This window comes from Urocampus carinirostris, chromosome 1, assembly GCF_059441175.1.
Source record: "Urocampus carinirostris isolate Australia breed hairy pipefish chromosome 1, RoL_Ucar_1.0, whole genome shotgun sequence".
In the NCBI taxonomy this organism is placed as follows: domain Eukaryota; kingdom Metazoa; phylum Chordata; class Actinopteri; order Syngnathiformes; family Syngnathidae; genus Urocampus; species Urocampus carinirostris.
The window spans coordinates 23,878,895-23,898,421 of record NC_142349.1 but is presented as its reverse complement, the minus strand read 5'-3'; the positions used below and the strand labels follow the sequence as shown (position 1 = coordinate 23,898,421).

Sequence of the window (19,527 nt, the reverse complement as noted above, 5' to 3'; positions counted from 1 at the left end):
TGAGATGGAAAGCCGCATAATTGCGGTCTTGGTCTTACTGCACTTGTCTATTATAATTTATGTTTAATTTAGATGTTGTCTATAGTTTGTCTACATCCATTGACGTTTGGTAATACTGGAATAGGATTAGCTCTTTTCTTTCTCAAGGTTCCCATTTCCTGATTCTGGGATTTTTGAGTATCTATTGCCCTCAGGCAGGTTTTAGATCAGGGGATGTTGTCATTGTGGCCTTTGCAGCCTTTTGTGACTCTCTGTGATTAAAGGCCATACAACAAATGTGATTTGACTTGACTAATAAATATCACAAAAAATACCTGAAAAGAACAAAAGATAAGCCATCATACATATTTTATATATTTTCTCATTTCAAGTTGTATTTTTATTTTGTGTAACAAAAAATAATTAAAAACAGGCGAAGTAAAAATATAATTAATATATGTCTATTTCATCGTTTACAAGATTTTTCCATTACAATTTTATATAGTAATAAAAACAACAATTAAAAGTGGCAAAATCTTGCTTAAAAAGAGCCAACTTATCTGCAGTGTTCTGATTTAATCACAATGTTTCTGCATCTTTCTGCATTTCTTTCATTTATAGGAGAAAATCCACTCAGCGCACAGGAAAAACATAGGAAGGTCTGTTTGTTTAAACCAAACTGTGAAGTGCTCTAAAAAGTCAGTCAGCCAGCCATTTTTATATATATCTAACTCACAATTCCTTGGATGCTCATTATCATGGCAAAAATTAAGCCTCTTTATTTCAGCCCCTCTTTCAGTTTTAGATAATATTTACATTTAACACAATTGTTTGTTCTGAACCTCTTATTGTTCAAATCCACAGTGTTTAAATGTTCATTTTTTGTCACCTGCATGTCCAAAATATGTGCTGAGACAAAGAGCCTCTAGTAAGCACCACAAACATATTTCTTGAAAAACTGTGAGCGAGATAATCTGTTTTAAAAAACTGTATATTGCAAATTTCCTGTGCCAGACATGATGCAGCTGTAGTAATTATACAGGCGACTTCACAGTAAAAAACAAAGAAAACAAGAAGAGAAATGCTGTCACCTAGTGCCCTTCTGTGTTTTATACGAATCTGAAAAAGGTGTGCTTGTCATCTATACCAGCCAATAGTCGTATAGGTGGTGCAAAGCAGAACAGTTGGCATGGTTGGCACATTGTAGTCGGTGTGCTAATTGTGGCATCTGTGTTTTGGGACGGGTGAATGGTTCTTGGAGCCTTTGTTAATATCTGTCAGTTTTTGTGTGTTTGTGTGCGTGTGCTAGTGGGTAAGTTCCCACTAGTGACATGAGGCGAGGTTCGTGTCTGGTAAAAGCACAGTCAAATTTACAAATAAATAAAGCTACATCTTATCCATCATTTAATTGTCAGAGCAAGAAAACAATCTAAAAACTGTAACACGGGGAATAAAAAACATTGTATTGTCTGAGCTTAGAAGTGTGGTCCGCTGTTTGGGGTGTCCTTAAAAACCTTTAAGTCAAATATTTTCAACAATGCCCATCAGAGTTCAAACAGCCCTTATGCTTTATTTTCCATTGTTCCTATCCAATTTTATCTTATTTATAACCAATATGTTTAGTGCTGAAGTCAAGTCATGTTTATTTGTATAGCCCTTAATCACAAGAAGTATCAAGAGGCTGCAGAGACCGCAGATTAATGCAAACCACAGACTATTATTACACCATCCCCTGGTCTAAAACCTACACGAGGGTAAGGAAAAACTCAAAAACCTAAGCCTGAGAAAAATGAATAAAACCTTGAGAATGGACCGCACATGGAGTAATCCCCCCTTCCAGGATGACCAGGCTGCAATGGATGTTGCATTAACAAACAATCAAATTATTAGGTTCAAGGAAATGGTCATGGGGGAGTCCTAGAGAGTACCCTCATGCTCGAGCCTGAAGGTTTTTTGGTTGTCTGTGTAGCATTAAAAGTAAGAAAAGGCCTGCTCCTAGCCAAGTCCAAACCTCAAGAAAGGTAAAAAGAAGAGTTTAATCGAGTGCATCTAAGAAATGCACATACTTACACAAACACTATACATGAGCTGACAAAGGCTGCAATTATGACTTTAAGCTAGGAGATGGCGGCAGAGAGTAAAAACGTTTCAAATTTCGTACAGCTCCTTTAACTTAAATATTAGGTCAATGTACTGCTTTTTTAAAATAAAAGCATCAATAGATAGCTAGTCCTCCATTATGAAAAAAAGTGTATGAAACAAGGAAAACATTGCTGGTTGTCTTGACTTGCTAATACTGCACCCATCTTCACACGACTGAGGCAAATTTTCCAAAGGACGCTATCATCCTCGACGTTGAAGTCCACATCTTTTGGTCTGCACGCAAAAGTCCATCAGTTCCCTTGCCAACTCAACTCATTGCTTGGCCAAGCTTGGCCATCTTTTGGGACTTTTTTGCCTTTTAATTATAGTAAGAGAGGATTAATTATGGCAGCAGGAACAAGGGGGTTGGAGGTTGGGGGGCATGCATTATTGATGCTATGAGTGCAGGGCTGAAGGGGTGCTAATTAAATCACAGCCCCATTGCCGCGTCCGCCATTGCTCCCACCTGCTACATCCCAAAGACCCCACCCATCTTGGGCATTTTTCTCTAAAACACCCATATGTGTCACATGGATTTCAAACAGCACCAAATTGTTGCTCCTCTTTCCATATACTATAATATAATATTCATCTATGTGTGCATGTGATTACAAGAGCATGAGTTAAACAAAAAAATGGGTTAAAAGAGTGAAAAATTGTCCCGTGAGTGAAGATACTGCTACAGTAAAATTAAATTAAAGCATTTAAACTTGGGGTTCATTGTTTGAGGTGCTTTTAAAAGTTCAAGGTTACATTTTTCTACATTAAATATGTGTTAACAATGCCCAACTGAGTTCAAAGAGCACTTATGCTTCGGCAGCGAATCAAAGCGTTGCAAATTCCATACAGCTCCTTCAAAGGGACTGGGTGTAATATTCAGTGCCTCCTAGTGGTACAAAAAAACTTTCATACAGTAATAATCAACAATACTGATTTAAATACTAGGCAATAAATACATGAAATATCATCCATCCATCCATCCATTATCTGCACCGCTTATCCTCCGTAGGATCGATCGGGTGCTGGAGCCCATCCCAGCCATCTTCGGGCAGTGGGCAGGGGACACCCTGAACTGGTTGCCAGCCAATGGCAGGGCACACAGGGACGGACAATTCTCTCGCTCATTCGCACCTAGGGACAATTTGGACCGGCCAATTAACCTGACATGCATGTTTTTTTTTGGAATGTGGGAGGAAACCGGAGTGCCCAGAGGAAACCCAAACAAGCACACGGAGAACATGCAAACTCAGCACAGGAAGGTTGGGAGCTAACCACTGTGCCGCCTTGCTCCCTGATGAACTATCATACCAATGTTAATTTTTATTTGATAAGAAATCATACGTCGAGAAATTTGTATTACTTTTACACAGTGGAATCCCCACTTTGTTCGCCGCCATGTTTGTCTGGCCAATGCTCGCACAAGACAACACAATGCCATCTAGTGGTCAAATATTGCACAATTAGGGCTTTAAGAGTAAAGGTATGTACAGGGTATTTAAGACCAAAAGTGCAAGAAGTAATTTAAAAAAATGGTTCAATAAGTATTTTTTAATCCCTAATGCATTATTTAAAATTTGTATTTGTTTGATAAACATGAAATGAATGGACCAAATAATAAAATAAATGGTAGTCAGTCAATTAAACTAACAACACCGATTTGTTAAATGCATGCTTATTTGCTTCCGTATTTAATTTAAAATTACGTTATTTTATTATGGTTGCCTTTATTTAAGTAACTCTTTCGTAGTTCCGTCAAATTTGCCTGTCAAAGTTGGATGGGCCGGTCTTAAAACGTAAAGTGCTTCCCTGTTCACCGAGTCTCTTAAAATCAATTGTAAACTAGTGGACTGATTTTTCCTCTCTCTCTCTCTTTTGTATAATTAATTACCCATTAGTCCATTTTTGGAACTCCTTCGTCACACTTTAGCTTCAAATGATGAATCCGAGTTCTTTCGTTCACAAATTCAGATAGTTGCATTAGTGCGTCCTCTAGTGGTTACTTGAATATTGTTTTGCTATTTTTGTTTCGCTAGAAGCTGTTGTACTTAAATGGGCGAACGGTTTACCATACAAATACGCATCATGTTTTTAGTTTCAGGTCATCATTGCCTTTCTGTTTGTATTATGTCCAATCTAAAATATTAAAGCTTGAGATTGCTGATTAATGTATAACTGAAGGTGTTTATTCGCATGAATTGATATTTGTGAAAGTTTGCTTATTTGATCAACTTGTCCTCCGTTTGAGCACAGTCTTTGAAACGCAGATACATTATAACACCAAATGCATGCCTGGTCAAGTCAAGTCAAGTCATGTTTATTTGTATAGCCCTTGATCACAAGGAGTCTCAAAGGGCTGCACAGACCACAGACTATTTTGACATTATCACATGATCTAAAACTTATATGAGGGCAAGGAAAAACTCAAAACCTCAACATCAGGTAAATGAAGAAACATTGAGAAGGGACCGCACTTACCTGTCTGCAATAAAAATATACTCAAGTCAAGTAATAAAAAAAAAAATCACGTTTCCTCAAAATTCTTATTTTCTTGGTTAATGGATAATCTTAAAACATTTCAAAAAGTAAAGGTATGACCTGTTTATGGTCATACCCAGAGCCAGACTCAAGGCACAAGCGAGCTAAGCGGCTGCTGAGGGCCCTGCAACTACTAGGGGGCCCCCAAGAGTGGTTAACTTTTTGGTGCCAACAATGTCCCCATGATCACTTTGTGTGTCCACTCAATGGTAAATGGTAAATGGTCTGCATTTCTACAGCGTTTTTTAAGTCAATGAAGACCTCCCAAAGTGCTTTACAATGTGCTTAACACTTACCCACACACACACACACACACTAATAGGGAGTCAGACATGCAAGGCGCCTACCTGCTTATTGGGGGCATTAGGGATTAAGTGTCTTGCCCAAGGACACTTCGACACATAACAAATTCTTCTACAGAAATACAACAAAAATACTACATAATAACTACTAAACTAAATATTAGATATAGTGCTTAAAAACAGGGACCTCATATATCATTTTGCTTTTACTGTATTCTGAAAATTAAAAACTAAGATAGAATTACTATGAAAATACAACAACTGTCACAGACCAGGAACGGAGACGGGACCCAATTGCGTTAGTTTTACTCAGTTTTTATTAAGAAAGAGAACAGTGCTTGCATCCACGATCCGATGATCGTCGGTCACGGGTAGCAGATAGCAGGAACGCGGAAGTGGTACTTCCATGTCGGGCGAGGGTAGTCGTTGGTAACGGGAAAAACAGGTCGATGGCCGGGGCAGAGGAGCAAAAACAGAAACAGGTCCAGAAAAGAGGGCGCCAACGGGTATTAGGCACGAAACAGGGCAGGATCGTGTCGGAGAGTACATAAGCTTGCCTAGCTGAGATCATAGGTTCACAGACGGTCTGACGGGTTCCTTTCAGAAGACGGGAGTCTAAAAAGAGTCCAACAGCCAATCAGATCCTGTGGCTGTTGGCGCCAACGGGGCAGCTGCAGGTTCCCCGAATCAGTAATCATGACAACAACAGTAATATTAAATAACAAAATACTGCTACAGAATTATCTACTCCAAAAATACTAGCAAAACAACTACAGTAATATTACAAAAATAATAAAGAAATATGTCAAAAATACTGCTGTGAAAAAACTACCAAAATTACTTCAGAAATGCTACAAAAATAGTACTAAAATAAAACTACAGTTACACTACAAACATCTACAGAAATTCAATAAAAATCAGACTTCAGAAATACTAGATATCATATCATATCATGTCATGTAATATGTTTGTCCACAGATCTCTCAACCACCCATCTCTCTCCACGTTTTTTTTTGTTTTTTTGGGTGGGAGTTTGCTCCCCACATTAAAGATATAGTACTGGTTTCCATTTTCACCAGTAGCAGCTGAAGCCTCCTGATTTGATTCAGATATAGCGCCTTAGTCATTTGGTCGCCGTTTTTTTTTCGTTGTAAAGCGTCATCCCGGTTTTCAGAGATGAGCCTGACCTCAGCAATGACATGCTGCAGCAGCGTGTGACAATACTGATACTAATCGTACATTGTGCATAACAACAACAACGATAAGGATAATAGAATAATAATAATATCACCTACACAAGGAGGAGCTGATAAATATCGCTTTGAGTGTCGTGAAACTGAAGCACCACAAGATGACGCCACCCAAATAAAAGAAAAACAATACATATTTTCTATCATGCAGAGACCTTCCGGGAATGTTGCACAAAAAAATGTTTTTTTAAAGATTATCAACAGAAAATAAAGCTTAACCTAACAACAATCAGCATATAGGGGATTTTGAGAATAGTAAATCAACCGTAAGGGCACCATACTGTACGTATCTAAATGTGTGCCGCTTAACTGGTCTGAATTAAAGACCCACATAACAACCAAATTTCAAGCCGTGAAAAAAAAAAGAAAAATCCACTATTCAAATGCATTTACGTTAAAAACAACACAAACAAAGAATAGTGTACTGAATTGTAAAAATGGTGCAATGAAAGTAATACAAAATTATTAAGCAGCAGGGATTTTGAAAAGGACAATATAATTAAGAACCTATATTCACAATTTTGTGCGATAGTATATATTTTCTCACATTTATATTTAGCAACAACAAAAACAGAAAAAAAAGCCAAAGCAAGGAGCAAGGTATGTTTTCACAGTGTTGTGCATTTGTTTAGGGTGGTGATGGCCCTGGAGAAAAAGCTGTGTCTGAGCCGCGACATTTAGTGGTAAAATCATACACACTGTCCCTTTAATACTCTATCATCTGCATTTTTAACGTAATCCAAAATGCTCCTCTTCAGTGGCTTTGTCTCTGATATAATAAAATTAACTCGCCGTTGTATCTGCATTTGGCCATGCTCAACATGTGTGAGAAGTTTACCAGTCTCTTTGGCAGGTCAACTCACATATGCAGGTCATTATCACCATCTAATCTTAAAAATTGTAACTGACGTTCAGTTTTTTTTCTCCTCAGCATTATTCGCAAACCACTGAAAACGGGCCCAGGACCCACTTTTGAGTCGCAACCCACCAGTTGAAATATGCTGATCAAGGGTGAAAATACATGTAGTGATCACAACAGTTTGACAACTAGCAACAGATGATCTACATTTGCATGATTTCCTATGGGAAGAAATTAAATGTGCTGGGCCTCGGAGATTTCAATAAGTATGTTTGGGTTGTGTAAAATATGACCCACACCCACAAAGCTTCATAGCAGATGGCACAAAGCTTCTCCCATGAGTGAAAATATATCACGATTTGTCCCGAAAAAAAAAAAAAAAAAAAGTGAATGACTGAATTACACATGAACCCCCCTGCACACAGATTTACTGGTGCCCTCAATCTGATTTCCTGCATGCGTAATCCATTCAGACATCACGCACGCCACACTCAGAGAGCATTCTCCTCATTTACTTACTGCCCGGTCAAAGTTAGTTGAAGTCTGCAGTCGCTGACTTTAGGCTTCAATGCTTTTTCTGGGATTGATAACCCACCTCTCTTCACTGGACCATGCTCAATAAATACAATCGGTCTGTGATTGCATTTCTGCTTTTGAGGGTTTTAAGTGCAGTTAACTAAGGGCAAACTGAGCTAAACAATACCCACTTCCGGTAGCCCGGATGTAGAGTGAGATTAATCATCTCGTCATGCTCCTGGAGCCTTGGATGAGCCTGTTTTGTGTCTGTCCTTTATCAAATGTATACTGGACATGAAATGAGCTCAGAGATTACAAGACGGATGGAAAAAGCACATGCAGCCATTTGCCATTCCGAAAATCAAAACGCTTTGTGTTGGTAATATAAAATTGTAATCAAATCATTGAATAACAAGTATGCTGAACTAGTGGTGTCTTTTACTTGATTTAAAAACAAATGAGTGTTTCTGTAAAATGTGTAAAATTGTGGAATCATTGTGAGCTACAACTGATATAGTGTGAATGGTTTGAAGCATTTAAGAAGAGGGTTAAAACTTTAGTCTAAGAAAAGCATACAGATCAGTTAACAGTATGAGCTCATTTGTTTATTCAATTTTCTGCCACCTATCCTCTCTCTGGTCATAGGGGGCGCTGGAGACCCATCCCAACTGACTTTGGGTAGAAGGCAAGGCAAACACACACAGAACCTACACAGGGATCTTCAACCTTTTTCAAGCTGAGAGCTCCTTTTTATCAATAATTAGCGCAGGCACGTCAAACATACGGCCTGCAGGCCAGAACCGTCGTGTTGGATGATAGAATCTAGCCCGCCATACATTTCTGAGTACAGACGCTCCCCGACTTACGAACATTCTACTTACGGATTCCGGCAGATAGGATAATTTTTTTCGGGATGTTGAAAAATGTCCGGACGTTGCTGTAAGTTAGATTTTGTATCATGTGCACCTTTGTCTGAGTAAAAGACATTACTGTAGTGCTTCTTTCCGCCACTGCCGGCGTGTGGTGGCGCTGTGAGAGGTAACCCATGATCCACCCTAAAGAAGATATCTGGCTTCTACTTCCTGGTTCATGTGTAATCATGACAACGTGTACTGTAACGCTCGCGAGCTAAGAACTTTGACGTTTTTATTGTTGAACATCTTGTGCATCCATTCAATATCGTTGGTGTAAAGTATAAAGAAAAGGCGAGCCATTTCTCTTGGAATGAAAGTTGAGTTTGAACAATTTTTATTGACACTTTCAACAGCAATTAAACACATTCACAATTTCATTATAGCATAGTGGAATAAGAAAGCTTGATGCGTTTGAGAAAATGGTCGGAATGCTTTTTTTGGCCACTTTTTAACAACAAGTCCCAAAAGTAAGTAAAATCTCACTTTATTTATCTTTAGAAAACATTATTTTATGAAATGTTTTTTTTTTTAGAACAAAACAATACAGGTTAATTATACAAGCCTTAAACATACTTACATGAACCATAAACAATTAAAATATAGCACTGAAGCAAGCAACTTACGAACAAATTCAACTTGTAAACAATCGTCCGGAACCTAATTTGTTTGTAAGGCTGGCAGCGTCTGTATGTAAAAAAAAAAAAAAAAAAAGGCAAGGCTTATACTTTTATACTTTTTTTTTTTTCATACAAAGAAAAGGCTCCTTCGGGATACTGGAGTTGGATTACTGCAACTGTGCCGCCCCTTGTTTGTTTATATTTTTTATCATTATTCAGATTCAGATTCAGATCTACTTCATTGTCATTCTAGTACACGTGTATACAGAACGAAATGTCGATGCATCTGACCCCCACAGTTTCCTTGAATGTACAGATATAAATAATGTTGTATTGTATTTTGGCTACGTATAGTATTTTACCATAGTGCCGATAGTGCAAGAAGAGTAGCTAACCAGATGCGCAAAATGGGCAGTCAGGTTAACAAGTCAGGTACACAGTAACATTAACACTGTAACAATAACGCTGTAATTACAATAGTGCAGAGAGCAATGTGTAAGGAGTGGCAAGCTATAAAAAAAACTGCCAGTAGTGCAAAAGTCAGATTAGCAGCCGTTTAGATTTAAGTTAACTATATGTTAGATTGACCATTTAACAGTCTAATGGCCAGGGGGACTAGACTATTGCGGAGCCTGGTGGTCCTGCACCGCACACTGCAGTACCTCTTCCCAGAGGCTAGCAGAGTGAACAGTCCATGATGGGGGTGAGAGGGGTCCCCGGTAATGTTTTTAGCATGGGATAGGCAGTGCTTCTGGCCAATGTCCTGAATGGAGGGAAGTGTAGTCCCGATTATTTTCTCTGCTGTCCTCGTTACCCTTCTCACACTACCCCATATATATAGTTCATTTACTTTTGTGTTTTTCTCCTACAATGGGTAGGACTATATAAGTATTTTTTTAACTAATTCTATTCAGAGATTATATCAAGAAGTAAATATTTACACTCAAATATAGGAATACTAATAAAGTCTATTAATTACAACAACAAAAGATGGAGTCATAAATGACAAATGAAAAACGTATTCAATCATGACTATGTATACAGTGAAACATTTCCATACTCCGACAAAGCATTTACAAATTTGCGGAGTAACAATCTTTTGTATTCGGAAAATTAATTGATTTATGATTTAAAATTGTAAAATAAATTTATTTAAAGCCAAACAAAAACACAACAATCATTACATGTTGCCTGCGACCTAATGCCCTTACAGCCATAATACACTTGATGATTTTATATTATTATTCATAATCCTGGGCAGCACGGCGGCGCAGTGGTTAGCGCTTGTGCGGCACAGTTCATGTCATGGGAACCTGTCGTGGGTTCAAATCCAGCTCCAGACTTCCTGTGCGGAGTTTGTATGTTCTCCCCGTGCTTGCGTGGGTTTCCTCCGGGCACCCCGGTTTTCTCCCACATTCCAAAAACATGCATTTCAGGTGAATTGGCCGGTCCAAATTGTCAGTAGGTGTGAATGAGCGAATGAGTTGTCTTAACCTGTGTGCCCTGCGATTGGCTGGCAACAAGTTCAGGGTGTACCCTGCCCACTGCCCGGAGATGGCTGGTATGGGCTCCAGCCCCCCCGCGACCCTAATGAGGATAAGCGGTACGGCTAATGAAATGAGATGAGATTCATAATCCTGGAAAAACTCACAGCTAGTTGTGCAATAACACTGGCTCAAATTCAAAGAGGGTATTTTAATTTCTCCAGAAGTTTCCAGCAGCTGCTTTTTGGATGAGTTTTTCCATCTCCTGAATGAAGAATGATTGGTGTGGGGCTACCCATTGGGCCCTGGGGGGTGCTGCCTGGGACAGGGGGAGCTTTGTGGAAAAAGTAGCACGAAGATGATGAAATCAAAATCTGCTCGTTGTGTCCAGGCTCCTTCTACTGGAATATAAAGTACTGCTGTATTAGTTTTTGAACTAGCCCATCCTAGCCATCTCTAGGCAGTGGGCAGGGGACACCCTGAACTGGTTGCCAGCCAATCATGTTGTATTTTCCCTTACAAAATACAAAATAATCTTACACCATATTTTTTTTTCAAACGTGTTTATTTATGTAGTTTAACATTTATATTGTACATGTGTTTCGTTATATCATATATATTGTTAAATAACATTTTGTTGTGAGATACTGAGTTGCTCGACATGAATGAGGTTTATTATAAAAAAAAGTTCAAAAATAAGTAGCTTGGACGTTCACTGTAGAAGGAAAAAATACATGCAAATATAATTAAGTAGAATAATATATTTTATTATTCAAATCATTAATTCATTTTCTGCATTAAATTATTGTTGATAATATACTGATAAAAGGATAACCACAAACCTGTCTTTTTTCATTTTCTCCTTTTATACTTCCTTTTTTTTCTTAACTTCTTTATACAACATAACAATTCTTAATATAATGCGTCAAAGCAAGTGAGCTGTGAGCCGGCTCTCTTTAATGAGTTGAGCCAAAAAAGCCGGTTCTCTAAAAAGAGACGGACTTCCTTTCACTACATAACTACCACATGAAATCCGAGGCGGCAGATGCATGCGCACAGTAACATCAAACCGCTCGGTTTGTTTGCAATATTTTTTTTGTGATTGAGCTTGTCTATTTAACCTTAATTACTATAATTTACCTGATTGATTTTCCGTTTCGTGATAATCGATGCATACCGGATGGTACCCGTAATTGCCAAATTTGCGTTTTTCCGTACAGATTTTCTTGTACGTTGTACACGTCTTAAAATGCATAATAAACGTACTTTGTACGGCAAAAACGTACAGGTTGACAGGTATGTGAGTGTAACTTAGTCCACACATACTGTACTGTAAGTTTAACTTTAGAAGAATTGATTTTCCTTGGCTTGCACTCACCTTAAATACATTGTTGGTGTTGGTGAGATCAATAATAATGATAATTATTCTGACAATCAGTTTTCAGTCAACAATATACTAATGTATTATCAATATATATTGTATCGCATTTACATGAAGCGGCACAGCAGCACGGTGGTTAGCGCGATTGCAGCGCAGTTCTAAGGTCATGGGTTGAAATCCAGCTTTCCTGTGTGGAGTTTGCATGTTCTCCCCATGCTTGCATGGATTTTATCCAAGCACTCCAGTTTCCAAAAACATGCATGTCAGGTTAATTGGCCGTTCCAAATTGTCCCTAGGTGTGAATGAGCAAGTGACTTGTCTGTCTCTGCATGTTTGCCTGGTGATTGGCTGGCTACCAGTTGAGGTTGTCCCCTGCCCACTGGCCGAAGATAGCTGGGTTGGGTTCCAGCACCCGATCGATCCTACTGAGGATAAGTGCTGTGGATAATGGATAGCTGTATAACATATACATTAATAATAATGTTAAGATTGTTATTTTTATTGTAATTATTATTATGATCATGATATGTATTATTATTATTATTATTATTATTATTATTATTGAATATATCTACTGGTTAGTACCAGTGGCAGCAAACTGTCCATGGTAGGTATTGGTAGCAAACAATCATTATACTTACACTTACTAAGGCATTCAGCCTTCAAGTGGATTTAAACCAGATCCCGACGATTACTTACCAGATACTGTATGAAATAGACACCGCAAAACCCGGATATTTGTAATGATGTCCATGGTCCAGTCAGTTTTTTTAATGTATTGCAGGGACATTCGACTAGTACAGTCCTTTTGAAAGGCCTGTTTCAAATAGGATTTGCAAAAAAAATGTGTTCCTTAAAATTGTGATTCGTGCACCCACAGCAGCTGTGCATGTTGTTTCTGTAAATGGAGGGTTTAAAAATGTTACTCAACATACAAATCTTCCCTTCCTCTATTCAAACTAGTACTGCTACCACCTCCCCACTGTTTTGGGTCACCAATGCGCAAACGTCCTGTAGTTATCTGGTGATGACGTGGGCTTGGAAAGGATATGCATGTAACCATTTTTAAAATCTATTTTTTTTCACACGCATTATTTTTTAGTTGTAACTTTCCCTCAATATTTAGAGGGTCTATCTTGATTTTTACCCTTTACCCATACCCCAAATTTGAAGGAGAATGTTGTATGAAAGTTTTGCCCTTCTTCCTGTTCCTGTCAAGCCACTTCAACTCAAATCTCTCATTCACAAAGAGAGGCCAAACTAGGCTCAGCTGACGTGATTATTTTTTTCTCCTCATTTCTCTCTGATCTCAAATCCACTTGAGCTTAGAAGGAAAGTAAAACGCTCATCTATCGCTCCATCCTCTCTCTCTCTCTCTCTCTCTCTCTCTCTCTCTCTCTCTCTCTCTCTCTCTCTCTCTCTCTCTCTCTCTCTCTCTCTCTCTCTCTCTCTCTTTCTCGCCCTCTCTCTCTCTTTCTGCCTCTCTCTCTCTCTCTCTCTCTCTCTCTCTCTCTCTCTCTCTCTCTCTCTCTCTCACTCAACACCTCCCACAATCCCCCCTCAGTTCAGCCCCTCCCTCCCCATTCAGCCTAGTGTGAGGGCGGACCAAACCTAGGGCCAACTGCTGATTCTGCCTTCTGCCTCTCAGCAGTGGATAAGAGGAACCACAGTGAACCTTTCTAGCAAGTGTTGGTCTTGTGTGATCTGCTCACACTGCTCGAGGAAGACAAGAGTTGAGGATCATCAGGTCCTCCGGGGAGGTCGCACCAAACCCGTTGCGAGGACCAAGGAGCCATGGAGCCCTCCGTGTCCACAGATGTGGAGCCCAAGGAGAGGAGGAAAATTCAGTTTGCCGTCCCAGCCTCGGCCGCCCCCAATCTAGACCCCCGGCAGGTTGAGATGGTGAGTGATTGACATGGTTAAAAAAACTTTTCTGCCAGTGCAGTACTTCCTCCCCTGAAAACTCAGTGTCTTTACAGTGCAAGGATTCAACAAGTGGTGCTAGCACGTAATTTTTGTTTTGCATATTAGAAGCCATGCAAATGTAAAAAGTGTAAAGACACATTAAAGGTATTTTCAAATTCTTAAACATGCAAAATGTATCGAAATAGTACAAGATTTTTGGTTAAAATCGATATATTTTTCATCTGTATATTGAAATTATTCTCCAAGATTATGCATTTTGAAGACATGTCAAGCATGTCTTGTCTTTTTCATCCTGAGCTATGAAATCATAAGAGGAAAATTAGCACCCTAGCAGGCAAGTTGCCATATTGTTGTATGTATTATTTAGTCGAAGAGGTTACGAGTGTTTTAAGCAAAGTTTTGGCCGTTATTGTGGAGAATGCCTTGGCATCGTGATGCAGGAGGATGCAGTATTGGTACGCGAAAAGGTGACAAGCCAAAAAGGGGCTAACTCGCAAAAGTAACACACAGAGAGTCACCAAGGGGGGTCAAACTGGGTCCAATCAATGAAAGGCGGCCTTAGCCTCTGAGGAAAAACTCAAGGTTGGCTAACCAAAAAGCATGCAGTGAGCAGCCAGGCTAACTAAGAACTGACAAAGTAAAGCGACGACAGCTACAGCGACAAACGTGAAGCTTACCTGGAACAAAGGGACTACGCAAAACATGTGCTAACGGCAGCCTAGTCGGCCAAACAACACACGGTGTGCAGTCAGAACCAGAACCCACTAGGAGCAAACAAAACAGGAAAGCGCTCGTCAGACCTGACGCAAATGGGGAGCTGGCTGGCCAAAACTATACCAACCTTGACACACATGGCAAAAAACAAACTAAAAGCCACATAACCTACCTAATAGGAGGCAATACACTCAAGCAATACTGTAACACTGGTATCGATGGCAGGTAAACTTACCTTAAGCAGCTTTTGCATATCGAAGCACGCGACATTGTCAAGAGTCACAATTTCCCCAGCGACAGGGTGAGCAAAGTTCCAATTTCTCCAAGCAGAAGTGATCCTTATGCAATGGCTGTTTATTAAAATCTCTGTCTGGTTCCGAACTGCCTCACATGTTGCGTTAAGGGGATTTGCCCTTTTGAAATTGTTGTGTTCATTTAATGATGTCCCATTTCGAGAGGAAACATGCCAGATGAGAATACTTTGCAACATCATTGCATCATTGTGGGGAGGAAGACTACACATTCTGTGCTAAGGTGAAAAAAAAAATTCTGTTAGGGAATACTTTTAACAGTCAATTCAATTGTCAGAGACCAGAAACGGAGACGGGACCCACTTGCGTTCGTTTTACTCAGCTTTATTTAGAAGGAGGAAAGGGCTTGCAACCACGATCTGGTGATTGTCGGTCACGGGTAGCAGATCGCTTGGAACGCGGAAGTGGCCTTTCCGTGGTGAGCGAAGGCATTGTCGAGAGCAGGGAAAAAAACAGGTTGATGACCGGGACGGGGGAGCAGAAACGTAAACGAGTTCAGAAAAGAGGTCGGCGCCAGGAATCAAACGGGAAACAGGACAGGATTGAGTCAGGAGTCAAAAAGTGCTTGCCTAGCGTGGGGCTGAGGTTCGCAGACGAACTGACAATCGTTGACAGGAACGCAGGGGTTTCAAAATAGATCAGCAGCCAATCAGCGTCTGAGGCTGTTGGCGCCAAGGGAGCAGACTCAGGTGCCCCACATCAGTAATCATGACACTAATTTCATGATCCTAACAAACATCTTCGTCACCCTATACTATCATGATGACAATCCTGTTGAAATTGTACCTTGGTTTGAACCAATGCAGAACATTTACAAAATTAAATTTTTAAGGAATGCATAATTATTTTCCACAAAGAAATTCAACCAAATACATATATTTGATGTCAAGCGAACAAAACAACTAGAGTCACTTGAGTGCAGAGCAACAACCCCAATGAAATTGGACAGAAATCACAATGTGATGTGACTTTTCTTCATCGGTGCCCTCTGTATAACAGGGCTTTTTAGGAAAGAATCACTGAAAAGTAAATAATGAATTGCAAATTTCACAAGAAATTCACCATACTTGTCTATTTTTGAACCTGTTGGTTTATTTTAGCAAATATCAAAGATGGACACCCAGAATACTCATAGAGTTTCGGTGAAACGCAATGTCTGTATAAATACTGAGCACAAAGAACAAGAAAAACATTTTAATTTTACTGTAAGCCAACCATGTTCTAACATGGGTGAACACAATGATTCCCATTGACAAAGTTCTCATTTTGGTAATGTAAGTTGAGAATTTGCAAAAAAAATTGTCCAAACAAAAACTCATATCCTTTATCCTTACATCAATATGTTGTACATAACTTGGACAGCGATATTGAATTATAAGCAAAAACAAAAGTCAAATCAAGTCATGTTTTTTGTATATCCCAAAGAGATTCAAAGGGAGATTAATTCTGAAAGATATGAAGGAGCAAGTCCATGCATGATTTTGTATACTACCAACAGAACCTTAAAATCACATCTTAAGCTAACAGGGAGCAAATGCAGGTTAGCTAAAATTGGGGTAGTGTGATTAAACTTTCTTGTCTTAGTTAAAAGCCTGGCTGCAGCATTTTGTACCAGCTGAAGGCTCTTGATTTTGGACTTCGGGAAACTGGAGGTAACATGAATTATATTCCCCGCATCCGAAGAAGACAGCATAGGGCGCATTTTAGCAATGTTGCGAAGATGGAAAAAAGCTGTTCTAGTAATATTCTTAACGTGTGTTTGGAAGGACAGACTTGGGTCAAATGTGACACCTACTTTTTTGACTGAGTCATTCTGGGTGATATTGCATTTGTCAATATTCAGAGCAGTTTTTGAGAACAAGTCACAACATTTAGATGGATCAATAATTAATATGTCAGTTGTTTTAAATTTCCATAGTATTAAGGGGCAGATTTCTCCATCGGAAAAGTGACAAAAGTAGTTGAGTGGCATATGCGTAGCAATGGAAACTGATATAAAATGATAATGTGAATGTTTATTTACCAGCACATAACATAAGTTGGTGTAGGATGCATAGGTGGGCGTATGCTCCTTTTTCTAATTAGATCCTCCACAATACCCCTTTTTGTTTTCTCCTCCTAAAACTAGCTGCTTGGTCACCAAGGAGATGGGCCGTACAACAATGTTACTCCAAGCGCTGTCAGCGCGCAACTGAAAAGGTTGTGCCTAATGGACGTCCCCTTTGTTCGCACCCGGTCTTGTTCACGTTTGTACACAACATTTAGAACATTTCATTTGGAAGAACTGCACGAGATGATAATGCTTTTTTTTGATGGGTAAAGAGATTTTGATCTGTCGTTCAACTACAAATGAGTGACAAACATTTACGAACTGTTGAGTTAGCGTGACGATTCAAAATATGTATACAACAATCTCTCACTATAAGGCGTTTACTTTTCACAGCGTCTCTATTTTTGAATTTGCATTTTAAATTCTGATTGGCTAAACAGTCTCGCCGCTGATAATTAATCGACGATACAGCAGTTATTTGTAAAAAAAATAAAATACATTTTTAAAAAAAGAGTTTATGTAGTACTTCTTTTTGTTAAACAAATACTTGAGTTTGTAAAAAGGGGTATTCCTTTGTTTCAGTGCATAATAGAGTTCTTATTTCTATAATATGTTTTCTACCTTACAGTTTTTGCCTATCATGGTTTATTTTTGGAATGTAAGCAGAATAAAAAAGAGGTTACTGTATAATTTACAGAGATCCCTCGGTCAGACGGTTAATGAAGACCATAACCCCCTGTGAAAATCCGCGTCACACATTCACAAAAGACCCCAAGGGTCAAACTTACCTTGAAACAACAGCATTACCAACTGAGAGTGCACGACTTTAAGGAAATAACTGTAGATCTACAAATAAGAACACAGAACACACAATTGCATATGAATGAATGGTCTTTATTGTCATGATACAAAAGTACAACAATATTGGAGAGCTTCTGCTTTCAGAGGAAAAAGTGATTTAGAGAGCAGCCGGCTAGCTGCACTCTAGCATCAGGTAACCTTGACCTTAGCCAGGTCTACTGTGCAGCCTCGGTATTGCCCCGACGCCACCTTAGTCGTTTCCCAGACCCAATAACAATCCATGGAGGACCTGCTGGTCCTTACCATTTCTTTGCGCTCTACTGGCTTTTCCTAAGAGTCCGATTCATTTAATTAATTTATTTCAACGTAACAAGCCGTTAACAGCAATGTGGCGCCATGCTCCGCGGTCTGGCACTTGTGCACCCGCCCCGTGGTTTGAATGACAGCATACGCTGAACCTATCACAGTTGTGCACACAGACGGTCACAGCCAACCAAAACAAAAAGCACTCCCTAACCGGCTCCTGTGATGGCATTTGCTGTCTGTCAGAGCACAATCCACCATATGTTGATATCAGTGACAATAAAGACAGTTTAATCATATTCAAAACCCACAAAGGTTAACCAGCAATAACAGAAGCTAAGCGGTAAGCTTTAAGTGTTGTCCCCAACAATATTTTCCTTGTTTGTTTAAATAAACATTGTCTTATTTACTAATGACCTAACTTGACTATGAAAAGCCTAAACAAACTAACTAACTGACTTACAAAGGAAGTGAATGAGTGAGTGGGTGAGTAAGTGAATGAATGCGTGAGTAAGTAACTAAGTAAAAAAACTAACTAACAAATTAAGTCTCCCACAAATGTTACACCAAATCTCACATTGTTAGCACCATCTGGAAAATGATTTAAAAAAAAAAATTATAAAAGGGAGAGCTGCCGCAAATGTACCCACATGCATTTATGCGACAAATATTCTGGAAACCTTAGCACACGTATTTCTGAACAAGATTTTTAGCCGAACCCCAAAAAAATCTAAAAAACTAACTGGAAAATAGCGTGACAAAAATTTATAATTTTACCTGTATTTATAGTTTATAGTGAAGGAAATTCACTTGGGGCAGCACGGTGGAGCAGTGGTTAGCGCGTGTGCGGCACAGTTCTGTGATCGTGAGATCAAACCTCCTGTGTGGAGTTTGCATGTTATCCCCGTGCTTGCGTCGGTTTCCTCCGGGCACTCCGGTTTCCTCCTACACTCCAAAAACATGCATTTCAGATTAATTGGCCGGTTCAAATTGTCCCTAGGTGCGAATGTGCGAGCGAGTTGTCTGTCCCTGTGTGCCCTGCGACTGGATGGCGACCAGTTCAGGGTGTCCCCTGCCCACTGCCCAAAGATAGCTGGAATGGGCTCCAGCACCCCCGCGACCCTACTGAGGATAAGCGGTGCAGGTAATGGATGGATGGATGGAAATTCACTTCTTTTTAGAGAGCCGTCTATTTCACCGAAATGAGCTGGCTCCTTTGGCTAAGATTTGTTGTTGCTATCATCAATTTATTACCAATAATAATTAACATTATGATTAAAATGAATTAATAATTATTTTAAAAAGTGTATATACCATTATGTCAGCCCCTATTTCTTTAATATAAAGTGAACTTTTAACAATTATTAACCTTAAACCTTTTTTGTACTAAGCAACTTTAAATGAGTCAAAATTTTACTCTTTTTCCTGCTTTGACTCTTTTTT

The 19,527-nt window shown here is 39.3% G+C and overlaps 1 protein-coding gene across 1 annotated transcript in view; it reads left to right on the top strand.

Moving 5' to 3' along the window:
- Positions 1 to 13,583: 13,583 nt before the first annotated feature.
- Positions 13,584 to 19,527, top strand: part of ppp1r1b (protein phosphatase 1, regulatory (inhibitor) subunit 1B) — a 31,893-nt gene continuing 25,949 nt past the window's right edge. Inside the window, exon 1 of the mRNA XM_088331110.1 lies at positions 13,584 to 13,881. Coding sequence (XP_088187236.1) covers positions 13,774 to 13,881 — 108 coding nt within the window. The 5' untranslated portion in view covers positions 13,584 to 13,773. The remainder of the gene's footprint in view (positions 13,882 to 19,527) is intronic.